Source organism: Alosa alosa, chromosome 11, assembly GCF_017589495.1.
Source record: "Alosa alosa isolate M-15738 ecotype Scorff River chromosome 11, AALO_Geno_1.1, whole genome shotgun sequence".
NCBI classification, from domain to species: domain Eukaryota; kingdom Metazoa; phylum Chordata; class Actinopteri; order Clupeiformes; family Clupeidae; genus Alosa; species Alosa alosa.
Window position 1 is genome coordinate 11594157 of NC_063199.1, and position 20020 is coordinate 11614176.

General features: G+C 39.1%; 2 protein-coding genes across 5 annotated transcripts in view; both read right to left on the reverse strand.

Annotated features, from left to right (window-relative positions):
* The window catches only part of btbd10a (BTB (POZ) domain containing 10a), a 15849-nt gene extending 8302 nt beyond the window's left edge, over positions 1-7547 (reverse strand). For 2 of the 4 annotated variants that reach the window (XR_007194998.1, XM_048256433.1), the window contains exons 1-4: positions 2901-3216; positions 1340-1536; positions 518-767; positions 323-425 (exon numbers count right to left, since the gene is read on the reverse strand). Coding sequence is in view for 3 of the 4 variants with exons in the window: in XM_048256433.1 (XP_048112390.1) it covers positions 323-425; positions 518-767; positions 1340-1536; positions 2901-3028 (678 nt within the window). In the remaining variant the exon portion in view is untranslated. Of the gene's footprint in view, positions 1-322; positions 426-517; positions 768-1339; positions 1537-2900; positions 3217-6022; positions 6177-7375 lie in introns of those variants that run through there. The other 2 variants (XM_048256434.1, XM_048256435.1) reach the window with 2 other exon arrangements.
* Positions 7548-16645: 9098 nt separating this feature from the next.
* On the reverse strand, positions 16646-18419 carry zgc:162634 (uncharacterized protein LOC555881 homolog). Its single transcript, XM_048256103.1, has 2 exons — positions 18137-18419; positions 16646-17228 (listed from the first exon to the last, which is right to left on the reverse strand). Exon 2 carries the CDS (start codon positions 17019-17021, stop codon positions 16806-16808), a length of 216 nt encoding a protein of 71 aa, XP_048112060.1. The 5' UTR covers positions 17022-17228; positions 18137-18419; the 3' UTR covers positions 16646-16805.
* Between the last annotated feature and the right edge of the window lie 1601 nt (positions 18420-20020).

Below are 20020 nucleotides of genomic sequence, written 5' to 3' on the forward strand. Positions count from 1 at the left end.
CCTATAGACTATATTATACTTTAGTTTGATTCAAATCAGCCTTTTCACCTTCTCTATGAATTGCACAGCAAAGCAATGCCCTGCACATTGCCATCAGCCCAAACAAGAATCACCACATGATTAATAAACAAGCTCAGACATCTGCAAGTTCAGTGAAAACTCAGTGGTTTCTCCTTTTCTCCCTGTCACTTGCTATCGGCCCAAACAAGAATCACCACATGATTAATAAACAAGCTCAGACATAATTCTATTCCAAAGCCAACAGGAACTGGTCTATGGCTCTGCTGAACGGTAATCTGAGAGGTTGCAGAAGCCTCCTTACCAGAATGGCCCGGAACACCGTGGAGCTGATTCCCTCGGCCACCTCATACTCTCCCTTCTCATTAGGTCTGGTGAAGTTGTACTCCCTTCCAGATCCAAACATTCTACAACAAAGCAAGACAGACACACTCTTTAAGCATGTCAAATTGACCAAGTGTGGGCAAAACGTAGAGTGTGTTGGAGTGAATGGCCGCACCTGCCCAGCATGGTGTTGGGCTGAGCTGTGAAGACGGAGGGGTCAACTACAAAGCGTGTGTTGTCCACGATCAGCGTGACTCGCTCACAGGTTCTGATGCTGCGCAGGCCCTCCTTGGCGCTGTCGTAGATGTAGGTCAGGTCGGTGGGGCTGTGACCCTTACAGGACAAGTCGGCACTCAGCAGGCCACTGGTGGCTGCTCGCAGGGGCCGGGGGCTGGTGGAGTATGGAGGAGGACCAGAGTCACGGTCTGTGGGGATGAACATGCAGGACAACATGTTTAAACCCTTGAGGCATGAGGCCACTGGAAGAGGACTTTTCAGGCCATATGGTCATAAGTAATAATATAATAAGTGCAATATTCAACACAATAATGGTTAAAGTGACAGTGTGTGGAAATGTGTGTGCTAGTTTTGATGTCATCTACAAGTTCATTGTAATGGCATACAGTTATCTAAACCTAAGGGCAGATAAATGTGTTTATCATTCTCACTAGTCACACAGGCTAGGCACTTCCACCATCCCCATGAGAGAAAAGCTTTCATAGCTTAGTTTCCAAAAGACATAAAAAGCAGACCTTTTAGGGAGTTCCCACCCAGACAAAACACTCACTGGTCCTTTAAATAATTTACTTTGTAGAGAAGATGGATCAAAATATCTGGAGAAGAATGAATGGGAATGAGTCTGCACTCCACTCAGCCTGTTCCTGTGTTCATGCTACAATGGTCATTTCAGCACTGAATAAGTACTGCATCATATATTCCATAACTACTGCACAGTCTCACAAAGCTGCTGTGCAGCTGGACCTGAGTGGGCCCTCACCGCTGTGCTGCAGGCGGGTAGGTGAGGTCACATTCCGGATGCAGGGCGTGAGCTGGCCCTCGCCACGCTCATGGGAGGAGTCTCGGGAGCGGTCGCTGGGTCGCCGGTGTTCTCTGGAGTGTTCCGGCCCACCGCTGGCTCCCTGCAGGCTCATGGTCACCAGCTCCGACTCCAGCGTAGAGCCTCGCGACTGGGCACTGAGCAAAGGCAGCAGGAAGGTTAAAATAAAGTCATCTGAGGACCTCTCAGCAGCATGCAGCCCTTTCATTAATACATGATGCAACCTAAAAATGGACATTGTATAGTCAAATCAGGTCATTTTAGACCATTTTATTAGAAAACAGGCAAACATTACACATTTGTTGTTAATATGTTATTACCACTGTATGTCTAACTTTCTGACTGAGCAAACGTAGAACATATACTAAGACTATTTAAACATTTGATCATTGCAAGAACTAGATGGCAACACCTCAGTGCAGCATGCAAGACTTGTCAATGAAATGTCCCTCCTCATTCCACATGGACAAAGTCATGCTCAGAGGAAGAGCCAGGGCACAGAACAAAGAAGCTACATCTCAACTGTTTCTCTTGACAGTTCCAGACCGATCTTAATCCCACAATAATGTGAATCTACTAAAGTATTACAAATATTTAAAATCATAATTACATATTCTTTTAAAAAGGTTAAGTCATTATGATAATGACAGAAAAAGGTGACAGGACTCAACAAGGATGTTCTTGCATTGTTCTATTTGACAGATACTGTAGGTTTAAGTAATACTAATTTTTAAAGATATCTATATAAAGAAAATATATGAAGAAAATATATTAAAAAATAAGTCTTGCCTAGCCAATATATAAAATCCTCCAATACAAATAGATAAAACATTATGCTAAAGCTCATTTCATTCATGGCTCAACATAGACAGAACATGATCTGGCCAAACTGCTGGACCAACGCTTGACATTTGATGTGTTCTGGGACCTCATCATAAGAACTGCTCAAGTCATAAAAACCCTCTTTACTATTGTGTATGCTTATCCCAACTACATTAAAGAGGATGTTGTCACCAGAAAATTAGGTCAGCTAGATAGCTGCCAACATCCAGCACAGAGACGTGCTGAAGTACCCTGAGCCTCAGGGAAGAAACACAATGGAAAAGCATTGTGAGACTATGCATCTCTGAACATGACTTTTGTTTGATGATGAGGGGCACTAGTGAAACTCAGTGTTTCAGACAGATTATTATTATTTATTTATTTTTTATCTACGAAGCAGATGCCCTTTACTTAAAAGAAAGGTTCCAATCAATAATGCACCGCGCTGACACAGGCGGGCTAATGTTACACTGGAATGCGCCTAAAGACTTCAAGGGCAGAAAAGCGAAGTATGTTTTGATTTGACTGCATCAGAATATCACTTCATTGCGATATTATCTTAGATCATTAAAACGTTCAATAATTTGAGTTACTAAAAGCAGATTAAACGACGTGTGGTTTTATGAAAGTCCAAAGCATAATTGCATCGCCAAACAGAAAAAAGAACCCGATCACCTACCCCTCTTTACCACAATGCGCTTTAAAGACAAGGCAGCAACACGGAAAGATCTGGGGGATAAGAGCATAAAAGACTTGCGGTCCTCCAAACAATGCGGGCTTCCCAGCTGGTTTAGCATCCTCTGGCATTACTTTCCAACTTCTGCATATTTCGCATACTCCCTGACAACTTGTAAGGTGTGCATACAGCTAACACTATTCCTTTGTCGACCACAAAGGGAGGGCACGGGGACAGTCATTAAGAATCGTAACAGGAGTGCCGTAAGAAATGAATGGCCGTTTGCTTTATCCAAGACTGACATGTGCGGCAGCCTTGCTGACGTAGACCGACCTTTATCTCTGTATTGTAGCTATTCTGTGACCGCGCAGGATCCTCCTCCAATTGGCAACGACCGTCGTATTCAATGAGGTGATTTGGAGGGGGGTGATTAAATATATGTACAGCACAAGATAGCAAAGATGTTCTTATAGTCTTACACTATCAAGAGGCGTGTCATTCAGGATGTTGCAAGCAACGATGCAGTGATTGTCGGTGCGCTTAGAGTAACCCAATGATTTGAGCGCGTGTATCTGACAAAACGTTTGTAACATGAAGGTGAAACTGCGATGATCACCGATTTATGGGCAGTATTAACAATTTTGGATTCATTAGCCTACGGGGGGGGGTTATACCATATTATTGAACGAGAGAGGAAGTGAAGGTATTCATATTCACCATTTGCTCCAATATAGCAGACACGAACCTTTAACAATTTCAATCACCAACTGCATAAAGCATAAAGGCGTTTCTCAATTGTTTTGGCCCAGAACACCTATAGCACCAAACTGAATTGAGGGTGGCGCTGCAGACCTTCACACAAATGAAAGAGGTTCCTTGCCCCGTTAAGCTTTGAATAAAGTCAGAACAGAAGAAAAAACACAAACATTGGAAACCCAATGGGTCTGGGACATTCTGGTTAAATATATAATGATAAAAAAAAGCATTTCCCAATCAAAATTGAGCATTAGATTGGTAAACATAGCTGAACTCTTCCTCCATCATGTAGGCCTATTATAAAATACTGTGACAAGATTCTCATTCATGGTAAAACTTACAAACGAGATGAATGGTTCCTGCTTCGCAGCCTGTGCATATTCAGGAGAGTGCAAATGTTTAATGCTGAATTTAGGATGCATAGGTTCATTTGATAACTGCAAACTGGACTGGATTTATTCAGAATTTTCATTTTTTGATGTAAACACAACTTGTTAGGGAATTCAATTGACAAAGGATAGCTGCATAGTTGTCTTGTTTGCCAACAGCCCAGGCATGATTGTGCACTTTGCTGCAAAAAGTTCTAAATTTATCTAAATGTTGGTTTTAAACTGTAATGAACATAAAAACAGAAGTGTCTTTTTCATTTCTTAAAACCATTCAGGACATGATTAACATATCCACCCCACTGCAGACCTCAGCTACTTTAGGTTCAAGGAGTCAGATTGGTTTATTTTATATGGACTATTTCAAGAGCATCCTATGTCCCCACACACATTTAGACCATGTTCTCTGATCATTAGCCTACTTCCAGATGGATCATGAGATTCTTCCCAAGACAACAATGAGAGGCTCTGATCTAAATGTATGCTGTAAACTGCATCTGTGTGCTATAATGTAGTTCAGAAAGTATTCACAGCGCTTCACTTTTTCCACTTTTTGTTATGTTACAGCCTTATTCCAAAACGGATTATTCATTTTTTTATATTCTACACATAATACCCCATAATGACAACTTAAGTTTGAGATTTTTGCAAATGTATTAAAAAATAAATCACTTGTATACAAGTGTATACATAAGTATTCACAGCCTTTGCGATCAAGCTCAAAATTGAGCTCAGGTGCATTCTGTTTCCACCGATCATCATTGAGATGTTTCTACAGCTTAATTGGAGTCCACCTGTGGTAAATTCAGTTGATTGGACATGATTTGGAAAGGTACACACGACAGGATTGTCTTGAGGCACAGATCTGGGGAAGGGTACAGAAACTATTTCTGCTGCTTTAAAGGTCCCAATGAGCACAGTGGCCTCCATCATCCATTGAGGGAAAGATGAATGCAGCAATGTACAGACATCCTGGAAGAAAACCTGCTCCAGAGCGCTCTTGACCTCAGACTGGGGCGATGGTTCATCCTTCAACAGGACAATGACCCTAAGCACACAGCCAAGATATCGAAGGAGTGGCTTCAGGACAACTCCGTGAATGTCCTAGAGTGGCCCAGCCAGAGTCCAGACTTCAATTCCATTGAACATCTCTGGAGGGATCTGAAAATGGCTGTGCACCGACGCTCCCCATCCAACCTGATGGAGCTCGAGAGGTTCTGTAAAGAGGAATGGGCGAAACTGCCCAAAGATAGGTGTGCCAAGCTTGTGGCTTCATATTCCAAAAGACTTGAGGCTGGAATTTCCGCCAAAGGTGGCACAACAAAGTATTGAGCAAAGGCTGTGAATACTTATATATATTTTATTTTTGTTCTTTATTTCTAATAAATTTGTGAACATTTAAAAATACTTTTTTCATGCTGTCATTATGGGGTATTGTGTGTAGAATGTTGAGGAAACAAATGAATTGAATCTATTTTGGAATAAGGCTGTAACATAAGAAAATGTGGAAAAAGTAAAGCGCTGTGAATACTTTCCGTATGCACTATATCTGGCTCATCAATAGAATTTACACAAATAATTCATATTTTGAACTTGATTAAGCATAACATTCTTCTACACCAGTGACAATGTGCACAACATTATTCACAGAACTTCCTACACCAGTTCCAGATACATTTTCTCATCTAACCCAGCAATACGGTGACCCAACAAAGGATGGGAACCCTATCATCATCTACATCACTAGCTCCACTGCTCAATAATTAGTAGTCCAAGCTTTCAAGTCTTCAATCCATAAATTCAGGACAAATCATCGCAAATTTCACAAAAGCCAAGTAAACATCATTAAAAAGACAAACAATTACCCACAATTTGCCTTCAACAATGAATTTTAGCAATGTTAAGGTTGTCACCAGGGCTACTTTTAAGCATTTTACCAAAGAACTGTATGAAAACTCAATTGTTTTTTTTTTTTACATTTACCTTGAGTGTTTACAAAGTTTACGAGACCGGCAGTTTGCCTTATGATCCCAGGTTTCATTATCGCTGGAGTTGCTGTCATATGAAAGAGGACATGAAGCCATCACACTTGCCTCTGGGTTAAAAGGCTGGAAACCTCGTCAAAAATAAACATATCCTGCAGAAATCAGTAAAAATGCATCAGCAACATTTCTACCTGGCAAGTTGAATAGTATAAGTAAGCATCATATCCTAATCTAATTCAGCAGCAAAGCATCTTCATTTGGAAATACTGATGCCAACAAACAATGTCAGAAATAAGAGAATGTGTTTACTGAAGCCAACTGAATATTCTCCTTGGATATAATTTTTCAGTGACATTTATTTAAAGCAAGGGGATTGATTCTCAATCGAAAGCTACTGACAGCATCAAGTAGGCAAGCTTGGCTTAATACTAGACAAGGCCTAAGCATCAAATCATAATTCCGTAGATAACAACTTGGCAATTTGGAGAGAAATGTGCTGACATTGTAGCACAGACCTACGGTACATCTCCAATTGAAAACTTTCCTTAGACGCCTCTCGGTGTCGCCAAAGTCCCAAATATGCATGCCAGCAGTGACGCTGCACACCCTTCATTTAACGCTACTTTTCATTAACAACAAATTGTAAGGTGGAGAGAACCATTTTCCAATACTTAATACAGGACATCCATACATCAATCTAAATGTATTCAAGTAGGCTACACATAACATTGCTTTCTGCCATGTTGCACAACTAGGCAGGAACATGTAATGCTGTCTAGCTAACGTTAATGTTACTTTTGCTAAATAAACACTTTATGTAAATGTTGAGAAACTCTGTGTTAACATTTTCCCATTTCTGTAACGTCATTAATACAGAACACATTTTTATATTTTTATTCAGCTAAGGATAGACTAGTTCAAAGTTGGCAAAGTTACAACTTTTTGTAGTTAGCAGACGTAGTCAAAGATAGGCCTAAGCGAATTTACCAATGTAAACATTAGTTTAACGTCAGCGTCAATGTTACTCTCAACGTAATCAGCGTTTCCGTTATTTATTTTATTCTCATGAAACCATCTGAAAGACCTAATATTAACGTAATTTAAGTGGCAAGACCTTTACATTACAGCCTGATTTGGTAGCAAGAATCTAGGATAGCTAAGTTAATGTTTAACAGGTGGATCCAAATAAGGCAACAGTTGGGATCACCAAAGCTAACCAAGCTATGATAAGTTATACGACACCTGCCGACCGACCGCTGCCGCTAGCATAGCTAGGATGGTTTTTGACAGACAACCAACCAAGTAAACTACCGTTAAACATATCAAAACAAAACCTCCGACGTTCCTTTACCTGTCAGTTTAGAATGAAGCTTATTGTTAATGTACAATGTAGCATCGTAGATCTAGATGAATAGCGTATGCGTATGCCCGGTAAAGTTGTAGTTAACGTTAACTGTGTCTAAGCAGCACCCACTGCAACAAACGTTAGCTCTTCATTGCTTTAGGTCTTTGCTTCCGTTAGAGTGTTGGGTAATCACGTAGCATAGTTCTCGCGAGGACATGACGCCATCGCAGTCTTTCTTTTTGTAAGATGAAGATGCTCAGGCTATAATTGGAAGAATAATTTGCATGTTTAAAACACTTGTCAGTATTTCAGGACAGCCTCTTACATTCGTTATTGAAATTGTTTTGCTGATATGTTGACACTGTTATCTCCTCCAGTGGGTTAGACCACTGTAATTCCAAATATAGGCAAAATATAGGCCCTTATAGGTCCAAATATAGAGTGGCCTAGGACTAAGTTTTGCGTTTTGAGACTATTTAACTGTCATAATGTGCACATCACATCATATTTAGCATAGGTTTGTTGTTTAGTTTTGTTTCATTAGTGTAACCCTTATTTATACAGTCTATAGGTGTAACTTGCATAATATATGCATATAAAACAAACTTTGTGGTATGACCTACGATATTTGAGAGTAGACATGCGTTAGTTTTTTTCCTGGATGTAAGCTATTTCCAAGTCCTTTCAATGCCCTTCAGGTCTCATCTACTATACAATTAAACATTCTCAATATTGGAGTGATAATTTGGGAAGACTTCACTTGTGTCCATGCATGCACTGGCTAGAGTAGCCAATTCACATGATTTCTCAACATACAACGTTGGCAACAATTGGTTCTCGAAAGGAGTAATTTAATAAATAGGATTTATCGTCAGTGCTGACATAAGGTTACTCATATATCAAACAGTGAATACAAAATTGATAACGAACATCAACAATTATAATTGATAAATAGCAAATTACAATAAAATAACAAGAGACTATAATTTTGTGAATCTTGTCAAAAACAGTCAAATAAATTCTCAATAATGGGCTACCCATAGACCTTTTGGTGAGATAGCAGTTGCACATTATAAAAAAAATACACTGAAGGCTACAGCCACATCTCAACAGTTCAATTTGCTGGAGGCTCTAGGGTGAAACGTCAATGATGCCTCGAGTAAAACAACTACAATAGGCATTTTCAGAAGTGAAATAAAACAGATATAAAAGTTTGGTCCCGCTCATCTGTTCTTGCTGAATGTCTTGCTGGGGTTTACAAATTAATCAAAAGTGCATGCTGTAATGGCTTTGCACAATTTTCTACATTCAAATACTTTAGAATGAAGGAATATAAATAAAAACAGGACACTTGTATAAATATAAATAAATAAGCAGATTAAAATATCATTATTTCATATTGGAATAGTCAATAAAACCCACAGAACTCCGCTTTCAGGAAAGATTTAACTTTTCTAAAATGTCCATTATGTATTCAACATCACCAGGAGGTAACTGCTCGAGCCCCGGTAAATCTTCTGGAAGCAGCCTCCGCGCTCTCCCTCCGTCTCCTCTCTCAGAGTTCCTGATAGCTGCCGTGTGGATGTCCCGAAGCTTCATTTGGAGCCAGTCCTGTCTCTCCTGGATGTGTTTTTGCACTCCAACGTTGTGCATTAGCTGGACCTCGCTCACAGACCTCTTTCTTAGGTATGAAAAATGAACCATTAGATTTTTTTGCAAATTTCATTACGCACAGAATTTGAAATTGTATTCTCAAGGTGAATATACAATGTTTACTTTGTAAAGACACTGGAAAATAGTACAGTATTGAAATGTAAAAATAAATTAAAAGACCAACCTCACTGGCCTTCCGTCTGATTGAACTAAGTAGTATAACAAACCGAGGATAAGAAATACAGTTCTTCTGGTGGCCAACATTGTGATTTGAAACCTACAAAGTAAAGACATTTTCAGCACAAAATTATCAGCTACATGTTTTATTGTGTGAGCATATTGCAAAAAGTATTAAGTATGTGACTATATAGATGAATTTATCATTCCACTTGCCTCTTGTGGGTCAGCCTTCTCTTGGCAAGTTTTTTTTTGCTGCGCAGATTTTGAGGCTGTAGATGAACAGATCCGATAAGATTAGAAGCCTCGCTGAGTTCCTTTTATAGCCCTCTGCCCATTGATGAGCCGCCTTCATTATTGGTGTTGATGTCACTCCTCCCTTGATAGGGATAACCACGTGTTAAACTTCCACTGACTTGGTCACTGCCGTTTTTTCAACACCCTGCGTGATAGCGCGTAGGTAATAGTCGCCCACTTAATACCTTTATGTCCATAAATGTTGTTTTAGTGGACATAGAGGTATTAAGTTTAGAGGTAGCCTATTCAGTTTTAGTTACAATATCAGTTTGCATCACCAGGACACAAATTATTTAATCGTAGCCTGTTGTTTTCGAGTTGATATAGACGTTTTATATTAAAACAAAGAAAAGAGGTTTTGTGTTAGCCATTGCCAGATGCTCTTTTAAACTCCGGACCGAATTCTTAATGTTTTGGCATTTGCCTAATCACAGTTTCATTCATCTTATTTTGATGCAGTCAATTTCGGGATGTGGGATACATGCATAGGCTACAAGGTGCATATGCTATAGCCTACATGTCACCGTGAAGATGATAGCCTATTGTTATTTTTTGTGTTAGGCTATGAAAAAGACATTCTTAGTCCTTCCTAGTCCTTACCTTCCTAAAATGTAATTTTCCTTTATGAGGATGTCAGCACAATAAACAATTAACATAATAGTCAGATAGAAATTAGCTGGTTAGTTATTAATCATATTGCAATAACAACAACACAACAATGTCTGGCATATATTATATTATTCAGTCTGACCCTTTCACATGTGTTTCTTATCCTCATGCGTGTTGTGTATTGAAGAGTCAGGGCTCCCCTATGTAGCTACAGGTGTCTCAGGGGACCTTGTGGGAGCCGGACAAGCCTGTCCTAGTTTTATGGCCTCAAGATGACACATTAGGTAACTATGACAGAAGTTTTCTAAATGGGGAAGAGGAATGGCTATGTCATGACACAGGGAATACGTCCCAGAGAGGAACCAAACAGATCCGACCTATAGATGTTCCCTTTTGGGCTGGTTAGGGTTTCTGTCAGAGCTGCAAGCATGCCTGCTGCCACTCACATGAAGAAAAAGAAGATGACGGCAGAGAGCAAGCAGTCCATGACGTTACATGAAGACTTCAGCAATTTTCGGCCTGTGGGGCACAGAGGACAAGAGGGTCATCACTGTCATTTAACATAGTCTATGTAATGTTATTTTATCAGATACCCATATGGCACTCAATGATGATATTAGAGATATTAAAGAAGTCTCTCTTTGCACCTGTTGATGTGTTTATTCTTTGATTTACTGTTATTCTGTTAAACAAACTACACAGGTGTTAAGCAATTAAAGTTGTTTACATACCATATGTGCAAGATTTATGATGCTGTGGGTCTGCATGGTAAAGATGTTGACCCCCTCCTCGTTTTAGGTAGTGCTGGTATGGCCTGCAGTGGGCATGGCCTGTTTACATGACACCCACCAAACAAAAAGACCTTTGGCCTTTGCATGTGATCCTAAACCCTGTCAGTACAATCCCAGGCAGTATTTAGCTTCATGGTGCACAGGGACCTTTCAACCTCAAAACTTCAGTTCTCATTACCTCATGTTGGATCAATGTGTGTGCTATGTCACTTAAGATATGTGACACAAATATGTATGTCATTTTGAGATGGAATAAGAATCACAAGTCTGAGAAGATATCTGATACCAGTGAGGGTCTTTAAGTTTTATTAAGCCTTTAAGATTATTCAGTAACTATTTTGGAGTTTCTCCCTGATTTATTGTAATGTAACATATGTTGTGTGAGCTTATTCAAATCAAAATATTAGTATGAAAGAAAATGGCCTCCATTGTTCCATTGTTTAGTGCATCACAAATCCAGCCTGACCTATGACCTCTTCATGATTCATTCAGATTTTAGGACAATATATGAACACATATAAACAAATTATTACATGCTAAATGAGGGTGTGTCAAGGGCAAGTGACTAACTATTACGCATTTACAAACATTTCTAAGTTATTAGACTTTCACTTGCATTACTAAATGAAATGTTGGAGAAAAAACTGCCTTTACGTCAAGCTACCTCTAACCAAACAACAAATCCGTCATAATAGCCTCTTCATGCCGGCAAGAATAAATATAGGAAATGCGTAACTTTCTAAAATGGCGAGAATTCCTAGACCTCTTTTGAAGATGCCGCCTGCAATGAAAATAAGTCTAGCTGTGCAGATATGGAATGACGGAATATCACTGCAGTGTATCACCACCAGGATTCATGCATGAATGAACAGAAACAACATTATTCTGCCTTTGGAAATAAGCAGCTGTAAACCCACACTTCCTTTGACTGAGACTGTCCTGGGCCCAATGGAGGAGAATTCCATTCCAAAAGGCTTTATGGGCCTGATGAAGAAATGTAAAGGATGAACATCTGAGGAGGACAGTTTTTATTCGACATACACTAGAGTGACAACTCTGGAGAGGGGTCCAGACCTCAGTGGTTCAATATATCAAGGATTTCATCATAATTCATCACTACCGAAAAATCATTCGCCACCCACTTTACTCTCACTTGTCGAATTGATGAATGTTTATATGACAGCAAAAGCGTGTGCCATTTCAAAGGCTATTTCAGGGAAACAAGTGCTACTGGAGGTGTTATTTGCAGCCTGCCACGGGCCTAAGACCGTGTTAAGTGTTAAGTGAATAACATGTAGTGGCCGGGCCATTAAAAACACCTTTGCACCTTTACACCAGAGAGAAGCAACAAAAAGACCATGTAGTTAGTTCTGCAACTGAAACAAGTCATGGAAACACAACACTTGTCGCAGATGTGTGGCTGAAATAGGACACAAGAAGATTGTCACTTTAAATATCTAAAATCACCAAAACTCAAATTATATTCAGTTCAGTAAAGTTGGACCATTAGTCTTACTATACTGTAACAATTTATTATTAATCATAGCTAAACTATTACTTCTTATTGTATCTGTTAGGTGAGCCAGAACATTATATTTCTTCTCAATTTCCCTGGTATTTTATAGTGCCTCGCTCTCTTCCCTGTAATGAAAAGCATTCACATGCATGTTGAATGATAAGCAACCAAACAGGCACCAACAGAGGTCACTGGAGTTATAAATACAGACTGTAAAGCTAGCTAGCAAGGTAATAGGTAAATAATTTGTTTTAGCATGGCTCCACCACTTTATAATTATACACAATTATATACAATTGTAATATTAGTGAAATGTTTTCATGGTTGTGGTTTTATCCAACAATTTCTTAAACAAACTTCACAATTTCGGATAGATATCTCTATGTTCATGTAACCTTGGCAGTCTTGAATAATGTAAGGGGATTGTTTTTCACTGTCTTTACATTGAAAACACTAAAACACTCAAACAGCATTTAGCCTTTGTCGGTTGGCACACAACTTTGAGACAAAACAAGTAGGTTACTACAAGTATATAGACAGACTATGTTGATGTGTCTACACAGCGTACAACCTTTTATTGTGCATGATATCTTCATGATCAGATTATATCCAAAGAGGTCTCTAATAACTGTGTTGTATAATCTTAAATCAAAAGAATGTATAACACAGGAGACTCAAAATACCAGTTGATGGAAAGACCCATGATTGAGAGCATTGGATAATAATGCACTGTGACCTTCTACTTAATTCAGGGATTTACAGAGAGCTGTAATGTCCGCTCTACATTGACGCCATCTCGGAAAACACTCAGTAGCATGGTGTTAACCAGTCTGGTCACTACAAGACAACAAGAAGCACAGCATGATCGTGTTGTAATGTGACATTAACAATCTTGCAGATTATCACGTTCTTTTAATAGAAGGGCAGCTTGGTTGGAGGCGCTGATGAGTGAATTATGACTTTTAGTATCCGGGCGCTCTGCTGAGGCAGTGAAAAGCTTGTGGCTACAACCAAGTGTTTTAACACTTAAAGGGTCATGCTGGTTTCCAGAAATAGGTAAGACCTATGGTTTGAAACATTCATCACCCCAGAGCTACAGATAAAACAAATCCTTTGACTGTGCTGGACATTTACAGGCAAAATTAATGTATAGCGCTTACATGAATGGGCTATCAAAAGAGTAAAACAGATGAGAACCTCTTTTGAAGTCATTGTCTCAGTCAAACAATAAAAAATAGGTACATCTTAATATCTGAACATCTGGTTCAATCAAATAAGAATTTATTTCACTGTATATTTACTGTATTATATGGATATTGGATATACTATGGAAGCCAAAACCAACAGGCAGTGTAATTTTGGTGCTATTTGCTAATCTCTCTCATGATTTACTGCATCTGCGTGGTAATGCATCAGCAGGTAAAGCCAAAGCCACTAACAACTGTTGTACTTCACTCCACAAACAGGAAGTGCTTCATTAGGCCTACAGCAGCTCTGACCTCGTGTCGGCTCTGCGTATTACAGTGGCAGCAGGTAAAGCCCATCATGCCTGTAAATCACCCTGACACTACAATGCAGTGCAAAACTGTCTGCCCACATGACATCAGTGCCCTAGCCTCTCTCTCTGATACTCTCCTGTGGGGGGATGACAGGGGACACACTATATTGTCTTACCTAACCTAGTCATTCTAATTTCAACAACCAAATGTTTGTATTTTTTTAATATGAATCTGTGTTTTGGCAACCCTTTACAGATCAAATAAAATAAAAAATAAAAAGAAGATATAAAAATAATACAAAAGCAGTAGGCCTAGCCATATTTTTTCAGTGCTGCAATGGGAAAGACGTGAACAAGTCCGTAATATCAAAGCAATTGTTCACATAATATTTTTTTTTATCATTAATACAATATTATTTCATGAGTAACTAAAGCTACAGACGTCACATTTGTTTTTCTGGGGAATAGGAAACTGCCAGCTATTAAAATAAACTTATAAATCGTGAGGGATTTCCACAGCAGTAACTTGCAAGAAGAGAACCAGGGAATATAAGAATATGACACAGAAATAGGAAAATCAAGGGTCACAGACATCTACACGTCTGGGATCTATGATGCAGATCCGAACAGTGTAGCCCAAAGTTGTATATTAGGCATATCTAGGCCTACTTTAGGCCTATTTGACATTGTGAAGCAGCTATCCCATTTTCCACTGTAAGACGAGCAGGTCAATAAATTAGCCTATGATTTAAAGTCTGCCATCTTTAAAAAAATATATTTTTGGGGGGGTAAGGGGAACGAGGAAGTCCAGGCACACGTCATAGCTTCACTTTTCAGCTCAGTCTCCCGCCACAGACTCACTAGCCTACACAAGTTGACTCAAGAGCTACATGGGACCTCAACAAGGTTAGCCTATTATCAGGTTTTAGCGTAATGCCTGTGTATTAACGTTAACTGAGAATATATTACTATTTAATGCCGCTGTAATGTCGAACCGCATATCTCCCAACATTGTTTTTAGTAGGCCTTGGTATGACATGCTATTTTAGCGTGAAACAATGTAACACAGGACTGACAAGCTAACAGTGGTCAGTCCCAAGAAAGCGGCGTAAAATCCATGCAAAAATATGTCGCATCCTATAAATCTTCCATCGGTTAAGCTTATAAACTAGGCGTTTTATTGTTGCTTTTGGTCTCTTTAGCTGTCGATTGGCAAAACTGCTCAGTTTCCTGGAGTTTGCATTGGGGAAGAGCAGATGGCCTGCGAGTTGTACTTGGTAAGTTATCCCTGGCTTAATTTTGAGTAGGCTATAATTAAAGTCATTGGCCTACTGTTTCCTCTCTATCATCACTGTAGCCATGTATTTTCCCCTACCCTGTTAGCTCGGATATGACTGGGTCATACACGTTTCACACATTGATTCAGTGTCCTTACTGTTTAGAGCGAGATGGCCAACTGTATTGAAGAGAATTCCCTACCACCAAACACCTCAAGGAAGGTGGAAAGTGGGAAAAAAAAGAAATCCAAAAAACGAAAAAATGACAAGGTCAGAAACCAGGGGGAGCCTTCACTCTGTCTCAGCTTCAGTCCAGAACACCACTCAAGGAGCTTAAATGATATGGAGAAAAAGAAAAAGCATAAAAAGAAAAAAAATAAATCAGTTTTAAAAGACAAATTGGCACTGCAACCAAGCAATGTACCTCCCGAGTTAAAAATGTACAAGCCCTCTCATAAGGTAATTGTCAAGAGCAACACAGGTCATCACCCAATAAGGTCCCAAGCACTTGAAGAAATGAGCAAGCGTGCACCAAAGGCTGTGAAATATGTTAGTCACGATCGTGGCAAAGTTCAATCTAAAAAGAGAGTTCTCTTTGATTTGTCACCAAAGGGCTCAGTAGTTAAAACATACCGTGATGCACCACAATTTGCAATTTCCAAGACAACATTTATTTGTCCTGGTGAGGAACATGAAACGTATGCACCTATACTCCAAGGAGCCAAGCACTGTGAGGAATCCCAGGAGAGCGCTGAAGGCATTGATAGCCAGGATCTGTTCATAACACAGAATACATTTTTATCTCCATCACTGTTTCCAGTGCCCAGTGATGATGAATTGACATCAACACCTGAGCTTAAGCTGACGTCACAACAGCAGCCATCTCAAGAGCTACTACAAAATGTTGCCAACAAGTCAACAGTAGAAAAAGCCACTCAGACAGAGAATTTCTTCACATCTCCAGAACGTTCAACCTTCCTCAATTTTCAACTCAATACATTGACCAAATGCACTGAGCAACCTGTTGACCTGAGCTTGCCCCAAAGACAGCGAGGGCAGAAGAGTATGTGCACAATAAGGGAGGAGAGTGACCTGCATCACCATAGCAAAACAGATCTTACCCAGCTCAAAGTTGTGCAAATGCGTCTCAACGAATCATTCTTTTTTAAGATGAAAGGAGAGAAAGAGTCCCCAAAATCACAATGCCCATTAATGAAGCTTGAAGAGGACTATGGAAAGAAACATAAAAAGTGAACATTGACTGTTGTTTATGGATAAGCTTGAAGTCTTAAAGACCAATTCAGTATTTCAGAATCAACATGTTCAGCTTTTGTTTCATGGCCTTCTAAAATAATCTCAAATACAGGGCCTACTTTTAAATGTTAAATCTACCTTGATTTTGAGTCGTTCATCATTCATGTTTATGACGTTATGAGCTAGAAAAGAGTTATCCCTTGCTTACAATTCAAATTTATTTAATGACTTTTGTTCAAAAGTTGGCTGTATGGTATTTGGTACAAATTAATGGTATTTGCTACAGTAATAATAATAAAAGAAAAACATTTATTGTGGTGTAGGTGTGTATTGCAGTAGTCATTACTAGGCTACAATAATCCAGTTAATTGTGTCTGAATAGTTTGATTCCCATCCATTTCCACAGGTGGAAAAACACATAGACAGGGATTGTAACAGGTAATAGAAGACTGTAAAAACACAAACTCCCAGTGCTGGTACAACCCTGGGGGAAATTCTCGTCTATGGTTGCAGAACAAAGAAGTCCCAAAAGGGAAACGACAGGGATGAGAATGGTAATAGTAGATAGAGATGACAACATATTGTATCGTAAATCAAGAGTCAAAACGTAACAACTAAATAGCCAGTTTGTTAAGTTAAGCTTTAGTGGAATTGGCTGGCGCTGATGGTTCTGGGTTCTTTTGAATCAGCCTGGCATCCTGAGGAATCATATTTGGAATTCCATCAATAATGGGGTAAGCGATGCCGAAGTTCCTCATTTACAAGTTCGTTGTTTTTTCCGTCGTATCTGAGAAACAGAAACATTCATGAGAAATGATGTTAATAATTTGCAGTGTTCAGGTTACTCAAAAAAGTAATTAGTTAATTTAGCTACATCTTTAAATTGTAATTAGATTCATCATTACTTCTTTAGAAAAGTAACTACTTAACTCATTACTTAACTTGAATTGGTCTTGTAATCTACCAGTTCCCATATTTACCACATTCAAATACAAGATGAAACAGCCTAGTATCCTTTTGTTACACACTTCTGACCAGTTACAAAAAAAAACTAACCTAGCCTAGGCCTACTAAGCTTAGTTCAAGACTCAAGTCAGCCTACGTTTAATTATTCAACAGAGTAAAAACCAATGTACCGGGAAATGTACCAAGGTACAGGGTCTCAGAAAAGGATATTTCAACAATCCAGTAGACTAATTACGGAGCCCCTAAGGGGACATGAGCAAAGTTTAGTTTCATGTGGGCACATGAAAGTTTCGCGTTGAGCACATATAACGTTTTGCGTGAGCACATGAAACTAAACTTTAGATTTTGTTTTGCTCATGTCCCCTTAGGGGCTCCGTAACTAATAACTAATCATTTAACTGACATTTTAACTCAATGCCCTAATGAAATTCAGAGCTTAAAGAATATGTTAAGCCATTATATGTAGCCTAATTATCGGCCATTACATGGCCTATAATTATCAAATCAGACCGACTGGGTTATTACACACACAGAGAGAAGGGTAAGTATCTGTCTAACTCTTGGGTAGACAGCACAGCTACTTTCTCAAGTTGACGTGTTTATTTTTAAGGGCCCGTGTCTATAATACACACGTTACATTCTTTACTGTTTAAGGTTACATTGTGAGTCGTTACTCCCATCGCTGACAATGAAGAAAAATATAACATCGTTCCCCGATCATATCCTCACCTTAGCTGTTTTTTAGATAGTGGGCATACGAGAATGTCAAGAAGGGACGTGTCGAAACGCTCTGTGTTGACCTTTCCCCCCGCGTTGTCAGTTAACATTTGATATCTTTCTGATGTTGACAGGGGAGTAACGCCACGCAAAAATAAAACCGAATCGCCTGATCCTTGAAGACGGCTAATTTTGTGAAATAATCGCCGATAAACAGCCAGAGACATGACCGAAAGAAATGCCCTCCAACGAAAACTGGTCGTGTAAGAAATACGTGCACCCACGTTTAATTCACTACGTGCAACTGAGTTGAGAAGTTCAGTTCCGACTCAGTTCAGTTTTGTGCGTCAGTTTCTACAAATACAGATAAGAACAAAATGATTCATACCCCAGGCAAATATTGATTCAATGTTAATTTTCTTTTTATCGATATGTTTGTTCTGACTGAAAATAACACTACCACATGTCAAAAGATTGTAAGACAATGTGGTAGAAACATGGAATAAAAAAAAAAGCATTTTCATCTTTTTTAACATTTTTATGAAAAATGGCGTGTCCAAAAGGATTCATACCCTTTTTAAATAATCAATGGAAACATCTTTATTTGCAGCTCTCAAAATGGTTCTTATAATACTTACCAAGCCTCTCCATGTCTCCACAATGATTCTAGACTGCACCTTTTTAACAGCAATCTGGGCTTTGAGTCAAGAGAGATTATTTGCCATCCCTCTGGCCTTGTGCTCACTTCTTTGACGGATTGAGGTCTGGACTATGGCTGGGCCACTCTAAAATGTTGGTATTGTTCTCGGTTAACCATTTCTTGCCTTGTTTAGCTGTATGTTTTGGATTATTGTGTAGTTTAATGGTCCAATGCCGCCTATTGGGGCAGGTCTCTCGGCAGACAGCCTGATCATCTCCTCCAAAATTCTCAATTTGCTTAATTTGTTTACTAAGTTTACTTTGAGAAGTTCACCAGGTCCCATTGTCTGAAAAACACCCAAAACTAATACATTTCTATAGCTATTTTCCATATTGTGGATGGTATTTTGGTGGTTGAAATGTTCACTCCATCTCAAAATTGATCACTTGGTCATCTTGGATGCTGATCATGAATCACTCTTCTCCAAACATGCACAGCTCAGCTAAACCTTTATAAGGACACACCTGGACAAAGAATGTAGCTTTCGCTGAATTTATTTTTTGACCCAGGGACATGGCCTGAAATGGAGATTGGCATAAAAAAAAGAAGCATTAAATTCCAATGACACCATGTCCATTTCAATTGTGGGGGTTAGAAAAGTATTCTTTTGGGATGATTTTCAACCAGGGGGACTTGGTGACCTTCCCAAAGTAAACGGTAACACTAAAGCAAGAGGCTATACTGAGATTCTGGAGGAAAAGATGAGGCAGTGTGCAAAGAGACCTGCCCCAATAGGCATCATTGGACCATTAAATCATACAATGATCCAAAACATACAGCCAAACAAGTCAAGAAATGGTTAACAGAGAACAATGTCATATTTTAGAGTGGCCCAGCCAGAGTCCAGACCTCAATCCGTCAAAAAAGTGAGTACAAGGCCAGAGTGATGGCAAATAATCGTTCCTGCCTCAAAACCCGGATTGCAGCTAAAAACGTGCAGTCTACAATCATTGTGGAGACATGGAGCGGCTTGGTACGTATTATAAGAACCATTTTGATTGCAAATAAAGATGTTTCCAGTGATTATTTTAAAAGGGTATGAATAATTGTAAACATGCCATTTTTCATAAAAATGTTAAAAAAGATAAAAAAAATTATTCCATGTTTCTACCACATTGTCTTACAACCTATTGGCATGTGGCAGTGTCATTTTCAGTCAGAACAAACATATTGGTCAAGAGAAAATCAACATTAAA